At 43.7% G+C, this 17507-nt stretch overlaps 1 protein-coding gene across 3 annotated transcripts in view; it reads right to left on the bottom strand.

Moving 5' to 3' along the window:
* The window catches only part of LOC119956011 (1-phosphatidylinositol 4,5-bisphosphate phosphodiesterase beta-2-like), a 177018-nt gene that overhangs the window by 84710 nt on the left and 74801 nt on the right, over positions 1-17507 (bottom strand). For all 3 annotated transcript variants that reach the window (XM_038782709.1, XM_038782699.1, XM_038782718.1), the window contains exons 8-13: positions 13972-14072; positions 13277-13443; positions 11224-11370; positions 9752-9909; positions 8233-8315; positions 4471-4555 (exon numbers count right to left, since the gene is read on the bottom strand). In XM_038782709.1, the coding sequence (XP_038638637.1) occupies positions 4471-4555; positions 8233-8315; positions 9752-9909; positions 11224-11370; positions 13277-13443; positions 13972-14072 (741 nt within the window). The remainder of the gene's footprint in view (positions 1-4470; positions 4556-8232; positions 8316-9751; positions 9910-11223; positions 11371-13276; positions 13444-13971; positions 14073-17507) is intronic.

Below are 17507 nucleotides of genomic sequence, written 5' to 3'. Positions count from 1 at the left end.
ACACCTAGAGATTGGAAACTTTAGAACCCTACATTGTGAGTATGAAGAGTATTGAAATTGTATTGAGGCATCTCAGAGTCGGACATGTTGCATGAAGAAAAGTTTAATTTAATTGAACTTTCTGCGATATTAAATTTCAAATCTTTTTTGACCTTGGAGTGTATGTTTGACATGGAATGTATATTGTAAATTTCAAGAGTATTGCCATTACACTAGTCTATGGAGAAATATGAATTTTATTGCACTTTCTGTAATATTCAATTTGAAAAGTTTTGGAATGGACTTTTACAAATGTTATCAAAGAAGTATTTATATTTTTAGAAAGAATAATCAATCTGGACAGTGAGGCAAAGTTATTGAGCAAGGAGCCTGATCCACTCACTACAACACAGCTCAGGTACATCGGTGCTTAATGATACACATCTACTGGACAATGTATAAACATGTGAATTTTCAAGCTGATGGGCAACAGAGATATAATAGAGAGGGTGTTAGGGTTCAGTGGGCCTCATCAGTCATGAACCCTTTGATCTGAGAACTGTAATAAATATCTCGGCAAACTTGTAAGTTTTAATGTAACTGCTGTTGTTGTGAGTATTTGTCATAGATCGCAGAATGGTTACAGCACTAAAGGCCATTCACCCTATCGTACCCATGCCAGCTTTCACTGTGATAAACCCAGCTAGTCCACTCCCACACCATTTCCTCAGAGCCCTGCAAATATTTTATTGACAAATAATTATTCAATTTCCATTTGGAAACCAAATAATAATTTTCACTCTATGCTTTATACTCTGCGTACATCAATTTGAACTCTATTATATTGAGGAATAACTAATAAACTTATAAGTAAGACATCCATACTCTACCAGGAATACTATGCACTAATAGGGGAGAGCCAGGCCCCGTTTTTTCTTTAACTAAAGTTCACAAAAACATTGGTTTCCTATAAAGGTCACTGATAGTGATCAGATGTAGGAACCCTGGCCAACACCCCAACAGTTCCACACCCCAATCAGCAAAGGTTATGCGCAGCTCCAGAAGCGCTGCTGTACCTGAAATGTAAAAACTTTGCATAGAGCAGGGAATAAAACCCATTCCCTCGGGATTTGCTTGGATCAATAGCACATTGAATAGCACTGAAGAGCGCTGAGCTACGAGACGCACGGGCTGTCCGAAGAACACATCAAAGGCAATATAACAAGCCCTCACCATAATCACCATCAACATTCCGCGCCCTTCAACGTCACAACATTCATTATCACCAACATAGACCACCCCTCACTATAACTAACATTCATCGTCACCAATATTCACAGTCACCAACATTCACCGTCACTGACACAGACCGCCCCTCACTATAACTAACATTCATCGTCACCAATATTCACAGTCACCAACATTCACCGTCACTGACACAGACCACCCCTCACTATAACTAACATTCATCGTCACCAACATTCACCGTCACCAACATTCACCGTCACTGCACAGACCACCCCTCGCTATGACTAACATTCATCGTCACCAACATTCACCGTCACCAACATTCACCGTCACTGACACAGACCACCCCTCACTATAACTAACATTCATCGTCACCAACATTCACCGTCACCAACATTCACTGTCACTGCACAGACCACCCCTCGCTATAACTAACATTCATCGTCACCAACATTCACCGTCACTGACACAGACCACCCCTCACTATAACTAACATTCATCGTCACCAACATTCACCGTCACCAACATTCACCGTCACTGACACAGACCACCCCTCACTATAACTAACATTCACCGTCACCAACATTCACTGTCACCAACATTCACCGTCACTGACACAGACCACCCCTCACTATAACTAACATTCACCGTCACCAACATTCACTGTCACCAACATTCACCGTCACCAACATTCACCGTCACTGACACAGACCACCCCTCGCTATAACTAACATTCACTGTCACCAACATTCACCGTCACCAACATTCACCGTCACTGACACAGACCACCCCTCGCTATAACTAACATTCACTGTCACCAACATTCACCGTCACCAACATTCACCGTCACTGCACAGACTACCCCTCGCTATAACTAACATTCACTGTCACCAACATTCACCGTCACCAACATTCACTGTCACTGCACAGACCACCCCTCGCTATAACTAACATTCACTGTCACCAACATTCACCGTCACCAACATTCACCGTCACTGCACAGACTACCCCTCGCTATAACTAACATTCACAGTCACCAACATTCACCGTCACTGCACAGACTACCCCTCACTATAACTAACATTCACTGTCACCAACATTCACCGTCACCAACATTCACCGTCACTGACATAGACCACCCCTCACTATAACTAACATTCACTGTCACCAACATTCACCGTCACTGACACAGACCACCCCTCACTATAACTAACATTCATCGTCACCAACATTCACTGTCACCAACATTCACCATCACTGACATAGACCACCCCTCACTATAACTAACATTCACTGTCACCAACATTCACTGTCACCAACATTCACCGTCACCAACATTCACCGTCACCGACACAGACCACCCCTCACTATAACTAACATTCACCGTCACCAACATTCACCGTCACCAACATTCACCGTCACCAACATTCACCGTCACTGACACAGACCACCCCTCACTATAACTAACATTCATCGTCACCAACATTCACCGTCACCGACACAGACCACCCCTCACTATAACTAACATTCATCGTCACCAACATTCACCGTCACCGACACAGACCACCCCTCACTATAACTAACATTCATCGTCACCAACATTCATCGTCACCAACATTCACCGTCACTGACACAGACCACCCCTCACTATAACTAACATTCACCGTCACCAACATTCACCGTCACCAACATTCACCGTCACCAACATTCACCGTCACTGACACAGACCACCCCTCACTATAACTAACATTCATCGTCACCAACATTCACCATCACCAACATTCACCGTCACTGACACAGACCACCCCTCACTATAACTAACATTCACTGTCACCAACATTCACCGTCACCAACATTCACCGTCACTGACACAGACTACCCCTCACTATAACTAACATTCATCGTCACCAACATTCACTGTCACCAACATTCACCGTCACTGACACAGACCACCCCTCGCTATAACTAACATTCACTGTCACCAACATTCACCGTCACTGACACAGACCACCCCTCACTATAACTAACATTCATCGTCACCAACATTCACTGTCACCAACATTCACCGTCACCAACATTCACCGTCACCGACACAGACCACCCCTCGCTATAACTAACATTCATCGTCACCAACATTCACCATCACTGACACAGACCACCCCTCACTATAACTAACATTCACTGTCACCAACATTCACCGTCACCAACATTCACCATCACTGCACAGACCACCCCTCACTATAACTAACATTCATCGTCACCAACATTCACCGTCACCAACATTCACCGTCACTGACACAGACCGCCCCTCACTATAACTAACATTCATCGTCACCAACATTCACCGTCACCAACATTCACCGTCACCGACATAGACCACCCCTCACTATAACTAACATTCATCGTCACCAACATTCACCGTCACCAACATTCATCGTCACCAACATAGACCACCCCTCACTATAACTAACATTCACTGTCACCAACATTCACCATCACCAACATTCACCGTCACTGCACAGACCACCCCTCACTATGACTAACATTCATCGTCACCAACATTCACCATCACTGACACAGACCACCCCTCACTATAACTAACATTCATCGTCACCAACATTCACCGTCACCAACATTCACCGTCACTGACACAGACCACCCCTCGCTATAACTAACATTCACTGTCACCAACATTCACCGTCACCAACATTCACCGTCACTGCACAGACCACCCCTCGCTATAACTAACATTCATCGTCACCAACATTCACCGTCACCAACATTCACCGTCACTGCACAGACCACCCCTCGCTATAACTAACATTCACTGTCACCAACATTCACCGTCACCAACATTCACTGTCACTGCACAGACCACCCCTCACTATAACTAACATTCATCGTCACCAACATTCACTGTCACCAACATTCACCGTCACCAACATAGACCACCCCTCACTATAACTAACATTCATCGTCACCAACATTCACTGTCACCAACATTCACTGTCACTGCACAGACCACCCCTCACTATAACTAACATTCATTATCACCAACATTCACCATCACCAACATTCCATAACCCTCACCATTGCCAACATTCACCATTACCAAAATTCACCATCCCCAACATTCACCGTCACCAACATTCACCGTCACCAACATTCTATACACCTCATGGTCACCAGCATTCCACACCCCTTAACATATTATACCTTCTGCGGGTGCCAGTCTGTACTTACTGGGTATTTATCCAACGTTTCTGTCAGTAACATATCACCAAATATTGTTCGGCAGTAATCTGCCATCTTAGCTTGCTGTTTAGGGCTGTTGGAAATTTAAGGAAACATGTCAGACAGGTTATTGTAAAATGTTCAAGGCCACAGGAAATGTACAAACGGAGGAATGTGACTACGTTAGAGTCTTCTGCCCTGTATCCATTCTATGATTCTACTGGGGAAAGACACACTCTGAGGGAAAGAGACAGACACTATGGAGGGAGAGGGATGAGAGTGAGAGAGACACTGGCAACAGAGAAAGAGATAGAGAGGCAAACACTAGGTGGGGGGAAAGAGACGGACATTGGGGGAGGGATGACAGTCACGAGGGGAGAAAGAGAGGTAAACACAAGGGGAGAGCAAGACACATGGGGAGAGAGAGGGAGCGAGACAGAAACCATGGTGTTGGGAGGGGGTGGGGGGGGGGGGGGAACGGGGGACACGTACACTGCAGGGAGGAGAGAAACATCCAGCATCAAACAACCCTTTCCTGCCAGGTATCATCTAAGTGAACCTTCTCTGAAATGTTCCATTTGCAATTTTATTCCTTTTTAAGTAAGGAGACTAAGACTGGGCACAGTGCTCCAGGTGTGGTCTCACTAATACCCTGTACAGTTGTAGCAAGACTTCCCTAGTTTCATATTCCGTTTCATTACAATAAAGGCCAACATTTTATTTGCCTTCCTGATTACTGGCTGCACCCACATGCTAACGTTTTTGGGATTCATGTGCAGACCTCGCTCTCAAACTGCAGCATCTGCAGTCTCGTTCTCTCTATTTAAATAATATCCCGCATCTTCCCACCAAAGTGGGCAACCATACGTTATAACCAATCTGCAAAACCTATGCCCACTTACATAACAAATCTACATCCATTTGCAGTAACTCCTCACTCTAAGTTGTTTGTTACGTTCCTGAAAATTGTGACTTTAGGTGAAACAATTTTGTGTGAATCATGAGTTCCCATGGAAACCAATGTTAAAGACAGAGTTAGGTACCTGCAGACATTTCTCACCAGGGAATAGTTGAGCTATTGTATGGTACATAGCAGGTAGAAAATACAGTTGAGAACCACAAGGAACCAAGAGGTGGAAAGGAGGTGAAAAAGCACGTAAGAGAAGTGAAGAGGGAATGTGAGAAAAGTCTGGCAACTAACAAAAAGGGGAGTCCCAAAGTTTTCTATAGGCAAATAAATAGTAAAAAGGTGGTAAAAGGAGTACAGCCGGTTGGGGACTTAAAAGGGGATTTACACATGGAAGTATGTCTGACGCATTAAATTAATAATTCTATGATTTCTTTTCCAAGGAGGTGGATGCTACCCAGGACATGGTGACAGTTGAGGAAATTCTGTCCCTCAGAATTGATAAGGAGGAAGTGTTGAATGGACTGTCGCTACAGAAAGTCGACAAGGCACCGGGACTGGGTGAGATTCATCCAAGGATATAGAAGGCAGTGAGAATGGAAATTGCGGGAGTGCTGGCCGCAATCTTCCAGTCTGCTCAAGACTCAGGGGAAGTGCCAGAGGACTGAGAATTGTAAATGTTATCCTCTTGTTCAAAAAAGGATGTAAGGACAGCCCTAGCAATTACAGGCCAGTCAGTTTAACAGCAGTTGTGGGCAAGCTTCTGGAGAGAATTATTCGGGATAGAATTAGTATTCACATGGCAATGCGTTGGTTGATTAGGAAAGGCCAATATGGATTTGCAAAGGAAAACTAACTTTAACTAACTTACTGGTGATTTTTGAGGAGGTAATAGAAAGGGTCGATAAGGGTAATATTGTTGATGTGGTGTACTTAAACATTCAGTCGGCATTCAATACGGTGCCACATAGCTGCAATGATGCACTTTCACAGACATCATTGGAAACTTTATTAATAAGAAAAACTGTACAGAGGCCAGCAGCCCACACAGTTGCCCTAGTCCCCTACATGTCTTCTGCCCCAGAGTGAACTCCACTCCCTGGAGTGATTACCCAGTCCCAATTGGTCCCCTAAGTCAGGTGACCCTCTTCTGTTGTGTTGCCTTTAAAGGGGCAATCATCACAAATCATCACAACAACAGATTTGTGAGAAAAGCTACAGCTCATGGAATAATAGGGACAGTAGCAACGTGGATACAAAATTGGCTGAATAAGAGGAACCAGAGATCGGGGTCAATGGATATTTTTCAGGCTGGAGGAAGGTTTAAAGTGGTGTTCCCCAGGGATTGGGATTGGGACCCTTGCTTTTCCTGATCTATATTAATGATCTAGAGCTCGATACACAGGGGGCAGTTTCAAAGTTTGCAGATGACACAAAACTTGGAAGCATTGAAAACTATGAAGAGGGCAGTGTAGAACTTCAAAAGGACATAAACAGGTTGGTGGTGTGGGCAGATGGATTGCAGATGAAGTTCAATGTGGCGAAGTGCATTTTGGCAGGAAGAACATGGACAGATGATATAAAATAAGGGGTAAAATTCTTAAGGAGATGCAGGAGCAGAAGGATCTGGGTATATATATGTAGATCATTGATGGGAGCAGGACAGGTGGAGAGAGCAGTTAATAAAGCATATAGTATTCTGGGCTTTATTAATAGAGGCAGAGTACAAGAGCAAGGCGGTTATGCTGAACTTGTACAAGGCACTAGTTAGACCTCAGCTGGAATATTGTGTACAGTTCTGGGCACCACACAATAGAAAGGATGTGAATGCACGGGAGAGAATGCAAAGGAGTTTTACAGGAATGGTTCCAGGGATGAGAAACTTCAGTTATGAGGATAGATTGGAGAAGTTGGGAGAGAAGGAGGCTGAGAGGAGATGTGATAGATATGTTCAAAATCATGAGCGGGCTGGTCAGAGTAGAGAGGGAGAAACTGTTCCGGATCTGTAAACGGATCAAGAGGGCGCAGATTTGAAGTGATTTGCAAAAGAAGCAAATGATGCGAGAAAAAAACCTTTCCAAACAACGAGTGGCTCGGGTCTGGAATGCAGTGTGTGGAAGTGTGGTGGAGGCAGGTTCAATCGAGGCATTCAAGAGAGCATTAGATGATCACTTGAATAGAAACAATGTGCTGGGGTATGGGGAAAAGGCAGGCGAAAGGCACTGAGTCATGATGTTTGTTTGGGGAGCAGTACAGACACGATGGGCCAAATGGCCTCCTTCTGCATTGTAATGGTTCTGTGATTCTGTGATACTGGCATGTGACTCTCTACATACAGTGACACAGTACTGTGGGCAGTACTGTTCACCAGTCCCATATTAACCCATGCTGTGCCAAACACCTTTATGCCACACTTGCTAGGCTACCATACCGTACTGTGGCATGAGTCAGGAAACTGGATGGGTAAGTAAAAGACATTGGCTGGAATTCTCCAGCCATTGAGATTCTCAAATTAACTTCTGACCATGGCATTTCTGTCATCAGTATAAAACCCAATCTGGACGTCTCGACATTAGATGGGATGCAAAATGGGCAGAGGCCTGGAGTAACCAGCCAGCAATTGGCTTTGCCCAATAAATGCCTTTGTGTGGAGTACCCAACTGGGCACTAACAGCAGAGCTTTTGTGGGTGTTTTCATGACCGACTGCTTTGGTGGAAGAACTTTGCAAAGTTCAGAAACATGGGAATGGGATCTCTGTCACAGCGAACATGCTGGAGATGTCCCACTCCGTCCCACTGTCGGAAATTTCCACCATACCCTTCTGTTCACTTACTAATCTTTCCAAAAAGACAAATTTACTTACGAGTCAACATGGTTCTCAAAGGACAGTATAACTGGGTACTGGGAGGTTTTGAAAGCACTTTCTGCTATTGCCTCGATCACATCCTGTTACAGAAAACATCAAATAATATCTTCATTTCCATCAAACTAGCGCTGTCTGTTATTAATAGCTGATTAACATTCTGAGATTGTTTGCAGTGATCAGTCAATAGGCTACAATAGACCTTCATAGGAAGAGGAAAAAGACCATCCCTCCCCTACAGCCTGCTCTACCATTCAGCTAAACTATAGCAGATCGATACACAAAGTGCCATTGCTCCCTATACCTCAATACCCCAAATGACACACAAACAACTGATAGCAGCACACAAACTCATGTTTGTGTCCACAGAACTAGTGTTAAGAGCACACAAAGTTGTGTGGTGGCAACAGACTAATGTTAACAGCACTTAAACTATTGTTAAAGGCACGAAAACCATGGTACACAAACTAACCCATCTACATGCATGTCCAAATATGTTGGTGTATGTGTGCATGCATGTGCAAACATGTGTACCCATGTGAGTGCATGTCTGTGCATGTTTGTGACTATGCCTGTATTAGTGAGCATGTGTGTCCGCTTGTGCTTTTCCATGTGCACTAATACATGCAGTTGCATTCAAGTCAGGTTGTAATTATTGTACCACCAGCTTGGGTCATATAAACTCAAATTTGAATGAACATTATAGAAATATATGTCATGTTAACACTAGTTTGTGGGAATGAATGCTAACTTGTGTGATGTTAATGTTAATTTGTGGACTGTTAACATTAGCATGTGTATCATTAACATTAGTATGTGTGAAATTGACACCAGTTTGTGGGCACTAACACTAGTTTGTGTTCTGTTAACACTAATCTGTTAACACTAGACACTAGTGATGTTAACGCCAGTTTATGGGAACCAATGTTCGCTTATGAACCACTAACAACACTATTTTGACCCCACTACCGTTAACTGAGGGTTTAGTAATAGTTTAAATAGCAATCACAAAGTTACACAGTTTGGTTCCAATCCCTAAATATAATTTTGAAATTGTTTTAAATGTTTTGCCCTGCTGGTTAAATATCTGAATGAAACCAGACTGGAATCTGGTCAAGTAGATCGGGTACACTGTGATCTCACAATCAGACCTGGCCTTTGCAATGTTAACCAAGACATTGGGAGTGTCTCTTTCTGTATGCAACTAAAGAATGTCAAAAACCCATGAAAAGTGCCTCAGTTTATTTTGGAGCATCAAGAACTGGGACACGGTTCAGAGACCAGGCAGAACTCATTCCTGACTTCCTGTCACTGTGAGAGATGCTGCGGGCTGAAGACCATGTTCAACATAGAGAGGAAAGTTGGTGGCAGATTCACATGTCTCAATGAACCTGCGCAACAATGGCACCTCCGTCAAAATACATCAACACGTTACTGGTTTGAGTCAATAAAACTTTGATAAAACCATCTCCCAGCTTTTGCCCAGTCCTCTTACCAAGTGCAGAATTCATTAGGTTACCTTGAAGAGAATCTCTGTTGTCATGGTGAAACCATGTGTTATGATTGGCTCCTCATCTGGCGGCCGTCCTTTCCAACAATCAAGCTCCAAACAACGACAGCCAGCAAGGAGGACCTGGCGATACATCTCAGGGGAGGAAATCCCAGAGAACTGTCCAGCTAGCAGGGTTGAAATGGAAAGCAGAGAGAATCAACACCAACAGTAGAAATGCCCAATGTGGGTAAGAATTCCTCAATAAATGTACAGAATCTTGGATGAGTGTATGGATTTATCAATAGCACGCATATTATCAATAATGTGCATATTTATCAATGAATACACATATTCATCAATTAGTACACACATTTATCAATGGTATACATATTCATCAATGAATACACATATTCATTAATGGTACACATATTCATCAATAAATACACATATTCATCAATGATACACATATTCATCAATGGAACACATATTCATCAGTGGAACACATATTCATCAGTGGAACACATATTCATCAATGAATACACATATTCATCAATGGAACACATATTCATCAATGGAACATATATTCATCAATGGTACCCATAATATCATTGAATACATTTAGTCTTCAATGTGTGTTTATATTCTATTAGCACTCTTCGATGGGCACTATTCAACATATATTCTTGAGTGTGTATGCTTATCCATTCATGTGTGTGTATTCACATATATGAACGTATGTGCTCATCTAAATGTAAATATATTCAGAGTAATTATGAATGGAGACTCATATTTATTATTGAGCAAAAATACTCATCAACCTTTTGTCATACTCATCAATGAAGTTATAGGGGATAAACGGTGAAAAGTAATGGCCCATTCACAACTCAGCTCTTGGTCTTCAGCTCAAATTGTTGGACCACTTTTATTAATAAAATATGTAGCTTTCTCCCAAACCTGCTCGTAAAATGTTTTTTCAGCACAAAGTGGTACCATTGTACTACTTTGGCTGGTTTAGCTCAGTTAGTTGGACAGCTGGTTTGTGATGCAGAGCCAGGCCAGCAGTGTGGGTTCAATTCCCATATCGGCTGAGGTTATTAATGAAGGTTCCACCTTCTCAGCCTTGTCCCTGGCCTGAGGTACAATGGTCCTCAGGTTAAATCACCTCCAGTCAGCTCTCCCCCTCAAAGGGGAAAGCAGCCTACGATCATCTGGGACTACGGCGACTTTACTTACTAGTACAATTATGATGAATATTTTCCACTATCTTCCTTATTTATGCCTTTCTACCACTAATGCAGCAGATTCATGGGAACACCATCGGCTACAAGTTCCACACCATCCTGACTTGGCACCATAGCAGTGTTCCTTAACCATGGCCGGATCAAAATCCTCAATATCCCTCCCTAACATCATTGTGGGTGTACCTACACCACATGACAAAGACACACTCCCCAGCCTCTCCCCTTTCATTATCCACTTGTGTCCTCCTATGTTTTTACCAGTAAGATAGGTATTGTGAGATGAGTTGATGAAGTAATGTGGCAGAGGCTGTGTCATGTCTTGATATACCGTCAGCCTGTCTGGGAATAGCAGGTTGTTCTCTGGACCAGACAAATACCACATCAGGCCCTCGGGAGATATGTGACCTGTGAAGGAACCAAAAGTGTATTAGGCCAGGGAATGTGCTGTGTCAAAGAGCAGCTAGTGAGCCTGAACCAGAGACCCTGTCAGCTGTTCAATCCAGGGCAATTTACTCAAACGTTGTCCCCAGGTTCAACTGTAAAAGGATAGATCATCATTGAGCAGGTGTTTACAGATGGTTGCTTACGGTGGCCTCATACTTCCCTGTAATGGCCACTTAAGGACCTTATTTCACCTTCGCTGGTATTTTACCCAAGGTAAGGGAAGGCCCACATCCTGCGTAAAGTCCAGCAGCTTCAGCTGACCTGGCTAGTATCAGGCATGATCGGTGGACCTCTTTTGGGTGTCCCCTTGGCCAATTGGAAGCACGTCACTCCCCCCCACCTTCCCCTTTAAAGTCATCCCCCTTTAACCTTTCTCTCTTCTTCTTGAATTTGGCCCCCTACCATCCAACACCTCCAAGCTGAAACCCCTCAATCCTGGGCTTAGTTGGGCTCCTCAGCATGGTGGGACTGCCTGTAACCATAGCAGTGGTCACTGCTCCCAGTTGGTGCTGCTGGGACCACAGAGCTGCCAGCCATCTGACTGACCAGCGGCTCTCAAAAGCTTCGCCTTAAAGCAATTAGCACTACTCCCAGCATTAAATTGCTGCAGGGCAGCCATTGGGGGCAGTGGGGTGTTGGTGCGTCCCATAAAAATTCAGCCCATTAGGTCAGATAGATGTCAATGAGGTGGGTCTTAAGGAGCCTCCTAAAGGAGGAAAGTGGGGTAGAGAGGTGGAGAGGTTTAGAGAGAGAATTCCTGAGCTTAAGGCTGAGGAGGGTGAAGCCCTGGCCAGTGATGGTGTGGTTAAATTCAGAGATCGCGGTGGGATTCGAAAACAAGGAGGAGAATTTTCAACTCGATTTTCTGTTTAACCAGAAGCCAAAATAATTAATGGAGCACAGGTGTGACAGGTGACCGGGAGTTTGTGCAAATTCGAACATGGACAGCAGAGTTTTGAATGGCCACAAGTTTATGAAGGGTCGAACGTGAGAGTCCAGCCAGGGGCGCATTGGAACAGTCAATCTACAGGTAGCAAAGGTGTGAGTGAGGGCTTCAGTAGCAGATAAACTGAGATAGGTGACAATATAAGAGCTTATTCCATACGTTGGGTGCTATTGTATTTCAGACCATGGAAAGCAACACAGTTTCACCAGATCCTTGCCTCATTGGCTATTATGTGGAGATGCCGGCGTTGGACTGGGGTGAGCACAGTAAGAAGCCTTACAACACCAGGTTAAAGTCCAACATGTTTGTTTCAAACACGAGCTTTCGGAGCACTTCACCTGAGGAAGGAGCAGTGCTCCGAAAGCTCGTGGTTGAAACAAACATGTTGGACTTTAACCTGGTGTGGTAAGACTTCTTATTGTGCTCATTGGCTATTGTCCTCATCAGATCTCCGTTTCACCAGATTCCAGTCACCAGATCTTAAACAAGTATCACCAGCTCAGTCTCACCAGACTCTGGACTCACCCTGACGTTGTTAGCTTGTGATACTAAGTGGAACCTGGCTGAACTCTCGCTCTCAACATCGAAGCACCATTGTCACCACAGCTGTGAACACAACTGGGCCCAGCCTCCGGAAATGAAGGAGACAGATCCATGGCCCAACAAACATCTTCCCATCAAACCCCACTATACAGTGGCACACAGCTCGGAAAGAAATGCCAACCTTGTTCAACACTGTAACACAAAGGGACATTGCATTGAAAAGGAAAATGGATGGAGCCAGTTCTAAAGGAGAAGGAGAAGGAAATGGATGAACCGTGGGAGAGTTTTCACTCTGATTCAGTGATAACCTGAACTGGACTCTGTGAAAATTAATGAATAGAACAGAGCTTTCACCCGACCTTCATGAACAGAACTGACCTTTGTGAGAATTAATTTTGGCAGGTTCATATTTCAGAATTAAGTTCTGGATTTGCTCAGGCTGCAATGGTTTAAAAAGAAAATCATTGAGCCGGGCATCTCTCTGTGTCTTGTTTATAAACGTAGACATCTGTTGTCGAGTCAAGTATGGCTTTAGCATGACATCCCTGAAAAAGAGAGCAGGTCTGTAAATTCAACCTACTATTCCACAAGCCCAATGCTTCACATATAAATTCCTTTCCATCTCACAATACCCACCCATTTATTCTCTGCCCGCAGCCCATGTTCGCTCTAGACTGGCATGGACTTGACTCACCCATTTAATCTTCTCGCACAAACCATGTACATTCTTCCCTCCATTCACTGACTTTCCTCTCTCACCCTCATCAGTCTACTCAGATTCATTGTGTAAACACAAAGATTTATTAAGGAAGAGGAATAGATAGGTGGGGAGTTCTGCCTCCCTCACTCTTATTTTCAATTGGGAAGAGAGTCACTGCGAGGGGGTCTCCACATGCCTTGTTAGCCTCTCTTGCTGAGAGACATCCAGGCATCCCTCCAGGAATACAGTGAGCCAGGTGAAACCATGATATAAATAGACAATAAAAACAGGTGGAAGGTAAAGTTACGGAATTGGATCTTGGTTCATGCAGTAATAGAAACTTGCAGAAATAACATTTTAAAAAGTGTCTCACAGCAATTCGAAGATGTCATTAATCTCAGGCCTTGGGCACAGATGGGACAGAAACTGTTTGAAGGCCAATTCGGTGAAATCTTCTGGGTTGATCAAGTCGGTCTGTATGAAAATAGTGAGAAAACAACATCATGTAACAGGGTTTTGTTTGAGGGGATATGACAGGTCTGGTGTTGTCCTCCTGGGAGGTGGGCTCCAATCTTTGGGAGGGTTGTGGTCTCCAGGGATTGTAATTAATGGGTGGGCTGTAATTTCCAGAGGGACTGTAATCTCTGTGGTTGAAGGCTATAATCTCTGTAGGGGGGCGGGGAGATGACTGTAATATCTGCCAAAACGGTAATCTCTGTGGTTCTGCAATCTCCAGAGTGGGAGGCTATAATCTCTGGGGAGACAGTAGGGCTGTAATTTCCAGGGAAGACTGTAATCTCCGTGGTCGTTCAATCTTTGAGTGGACATTAATTTCTGGGGATACTGTAATCTTGAAGAGGTTATAATCTTTAGGGGGGTCTGTAATCTCTGGGGGACTGTAAAGGGGAGACAGAAAGTAGGAAAATATAGGCCAGTTGTCTTAACATCTATCATAGAGAAAATGTTAGAATCCATTATTAAGGAGGTAATAGCAGGACTTTTGGAAGATCATAATACAATCGGGCAGAGTGAACATGGTTTTGTGAAAGGGATATTTCATTTGACTGATTTGGTGGAGTTCTTTGAGGAGATTAACAAGCTAAAGGGAAACCTGTGAGTGTCGTGTGCTTGGATTTCCAAAAAGGTGGCCATATCAAAGGTTACTAAACAAAATAAGAGCTCATGGTGTATGTTATAAAATGTCGACATGTACTTTTCAAGAAACATTACCCACCCTACACAGGGTATTAGCCCCATGACTTGTAGTCTGTCAGTAAGCCACAGTAGACATCAAATGTACTGTGCAGAGTCTTCCAGTCTAGTTAACTCTATTCATATAGTCTTATCTTCGAATAAAGAACCCACATTGTTGTTTTGCTAATCCTTGTGTACGATTGGTATGTTTACGTCGTAGAAAAGGAGAGCACAGTATGGTGGCAGCATGGTTTAGAAGATTTGTTGGAGAAGAATACAAGTCTCTAACCTTCCACATTCAGCAGAACAAAAAAGACTGGTGTGAAAATGAGACACCTATTAAAATTCTGCAATTCTAAGTGATTCTGCAACTCTGTAGGAATTCTAAACATTGTCCCTCCATTCTGGGATCACACCTTGCCTTAGCCAACAATCCTGGTAAGATTGTTTAAATCCGAGAGGGTTTAAAAGTCTACCTGCTACAAAGTTTTAGCAGGAACAGAAATTAAACAGCAGATTCCAAGTTCTCTTGTTGCCCTCCAAAGACAAGAGAATTCATTATGGCTTGCTGTCCCAACAGGATATCTGGGGAAGTCAATCCATCTAGCAGCAGCTAAAGGAAGCCTGTAAAAATGCTGTTTTATGGTTTGCTTTCATTTTTAAAGCCCTGTAGCTATTGTTCCACCTCAATCACTGCTTCATGAGTTGAGCTTAAATAAACCAGAGAAAATTCAGGTAGAGCTCAACAGCAGCATCATTGCAGTCAAGCAGTGACCTATGACCTGTATCACAAAATGGTAGGATGCTACTAATGTATTGTTTTTTGCACAAGTAAAATCAAACTGCCATGTATTTTGTAAACTATACCCTCTCCTCCCTCAACTTGTTCCAGTGACTTTTTTTTACTTACTGCCTTTTTAGATAAAATTCTCTCTGTCTCTCTTTCCCTTTCTTCCTTTGTGGCCAAAAAAGGATAGGTGGGGTTACTGGGTTACAGGGTAGAATGGATGTGTGAGTTTAAGGAGTCTGCTCTTTCCAAGGGCTGGTGCAGGCTTGATGGGCCGAATGGCTGCCTTCTGCACTGTAAAGTCTATGATTCTATGATTCCTTTGCTAATCTTTCCATTTCTACACCAGGTTTCCTTATTTCTATTTCTTTTTGTAATTGAATTTTAACCAATTCAATTGGTTAATTCAACTGTCTCACATTTTGAATAACTTGGTTTATCACAAATTCCTTGCAATCGGAAGAAGGCTAAAAACGGCAAATTTCGGGAACCTTGGATAACAAGAGATATTGTAGGCCTCGTCAAAAAGAAAAAGGAGGCATTTGTCAGGGCTAGAAGGCTGGGAACAGATGAAGCCTGTGTGGAATATAAGGAAAATAGGAAGGAACTTAAGCAAGGAGTCAGGAGGGCTAGAAGGGGTCACGAAAAGTCATTGGCAAATAGTGTTAAGGAAAATCCCAAGGCTTTTTACGCGTACATAAAAAGCAAGAGGGTAGCCAGGGAAAGGGTGGGCCCACTGAAGGTTAGGCAAGGGAGTCTATGTGTGGAGCCAGAGGAAATGGGCGAGGTACTAAATGAATACTTTGCATCAGTATTCACCAAAGAGAAGTTGAGTCTGGAGAAGGGTGTGGAGATAGCCTGGGTCACATTGAGATCCAAAAAGACGAGGTATTGGGCGTCTTGAAAAATATTAAGGCAGATAAGTCCCCAGGGCCTGATGGGATCTACCCCAGAATACTGAAGGAGGCTAGAGAGGAAATTGCTGAGGCCTTGACAGAAATCTTTGGATCCTCACTGTCTTCAGGTGATGTCCCGGAGGACTGGAGAATAGCCAATGTTGTTCCTTTGTTTAAGAAGGGTAGCAAGGATAATCCAGGGAACTACAGGCCAGTGAGCCTTACGTCAGTGGTAGGGAAATTACTGGAGAGAATTCTTCGAGACAGGATCCACTCCCACTTGGAAGCAAATGGACGTATTAGCGAGAGGCAGCACGGTTTTATGAAGAGGAGGTCGTGTCTCACTATCTTGATAGAGTTTTTCGAGGAGGTCACAAAGATGATTGACGTAGGTAGGGCAGTGGATGTTGTCTATATGGACTTCAGTAAGGCCTTTGACAAGGTCCCTCATGGTAGACTGGTACAAAAGGTGAAGTCACGTAGGATCGGGGGTGAGCTGGCAAGATGGATACAGAACTGGCTAGGTCATAGAAGGCAGAGAGTAGCAATGGAAGGGTGCTTTTCTGATTGGAGGGCTGTGCCTAGTGGTGTTCCGCAGGGATCAGTGCTGGGACCTTTGCTGTTCGTAATATATATAAATGATTTGGAGGAAAATGTAACTGGTCTGATTAGTGAGTTTGCAGACGACGCAAAGGTTGGTGGAATTGTGGATAGCGATGAGGACTGTCAGAGGATACAGCAGGATTTAGATCGTTTGGAGACTTGGGCAGAGAGATGGCAGATGGAGTTTAATCTGGACAAATGTGAAGTAATGCATTTTGGAAGGTCTAATGCAGGTAGGGAATATACAGTGAATGGTAGAACCCTCAAGAGTCTTGACAGTCAGAAAGATCTAGGTGTACAGGTCCACAGGTCACTGAAAGGGACAACACAGGTGGAGAAGGTAGTCAAGAAGGCATACGGCATGCTTGCCTTCATTGGCCGAGGCATTGAGTATGAAAATTGGCAAGTCATGTGCAGCTGTATCGAACC

The sequence above is a fragment of the Scyliorhinus canicula genome, chromosome 2, assembly GCF_902713615.1.
Source record: "Scyliorhinus canicula chromosome 2, sScyCan1.1, whole genome shotgun sequence".
NCBI lineage: Eukaryota > Metazoa > Chordata > Chondrichthyes > Carcharhiniformes > Scyliorhinidae > Scyliorhinus > Scyliorhinus canicula.
Note: the sequence above shows the minus strand (reverse complement) of the source record. Positions and strands in the feature narration are given on the sequence as shown.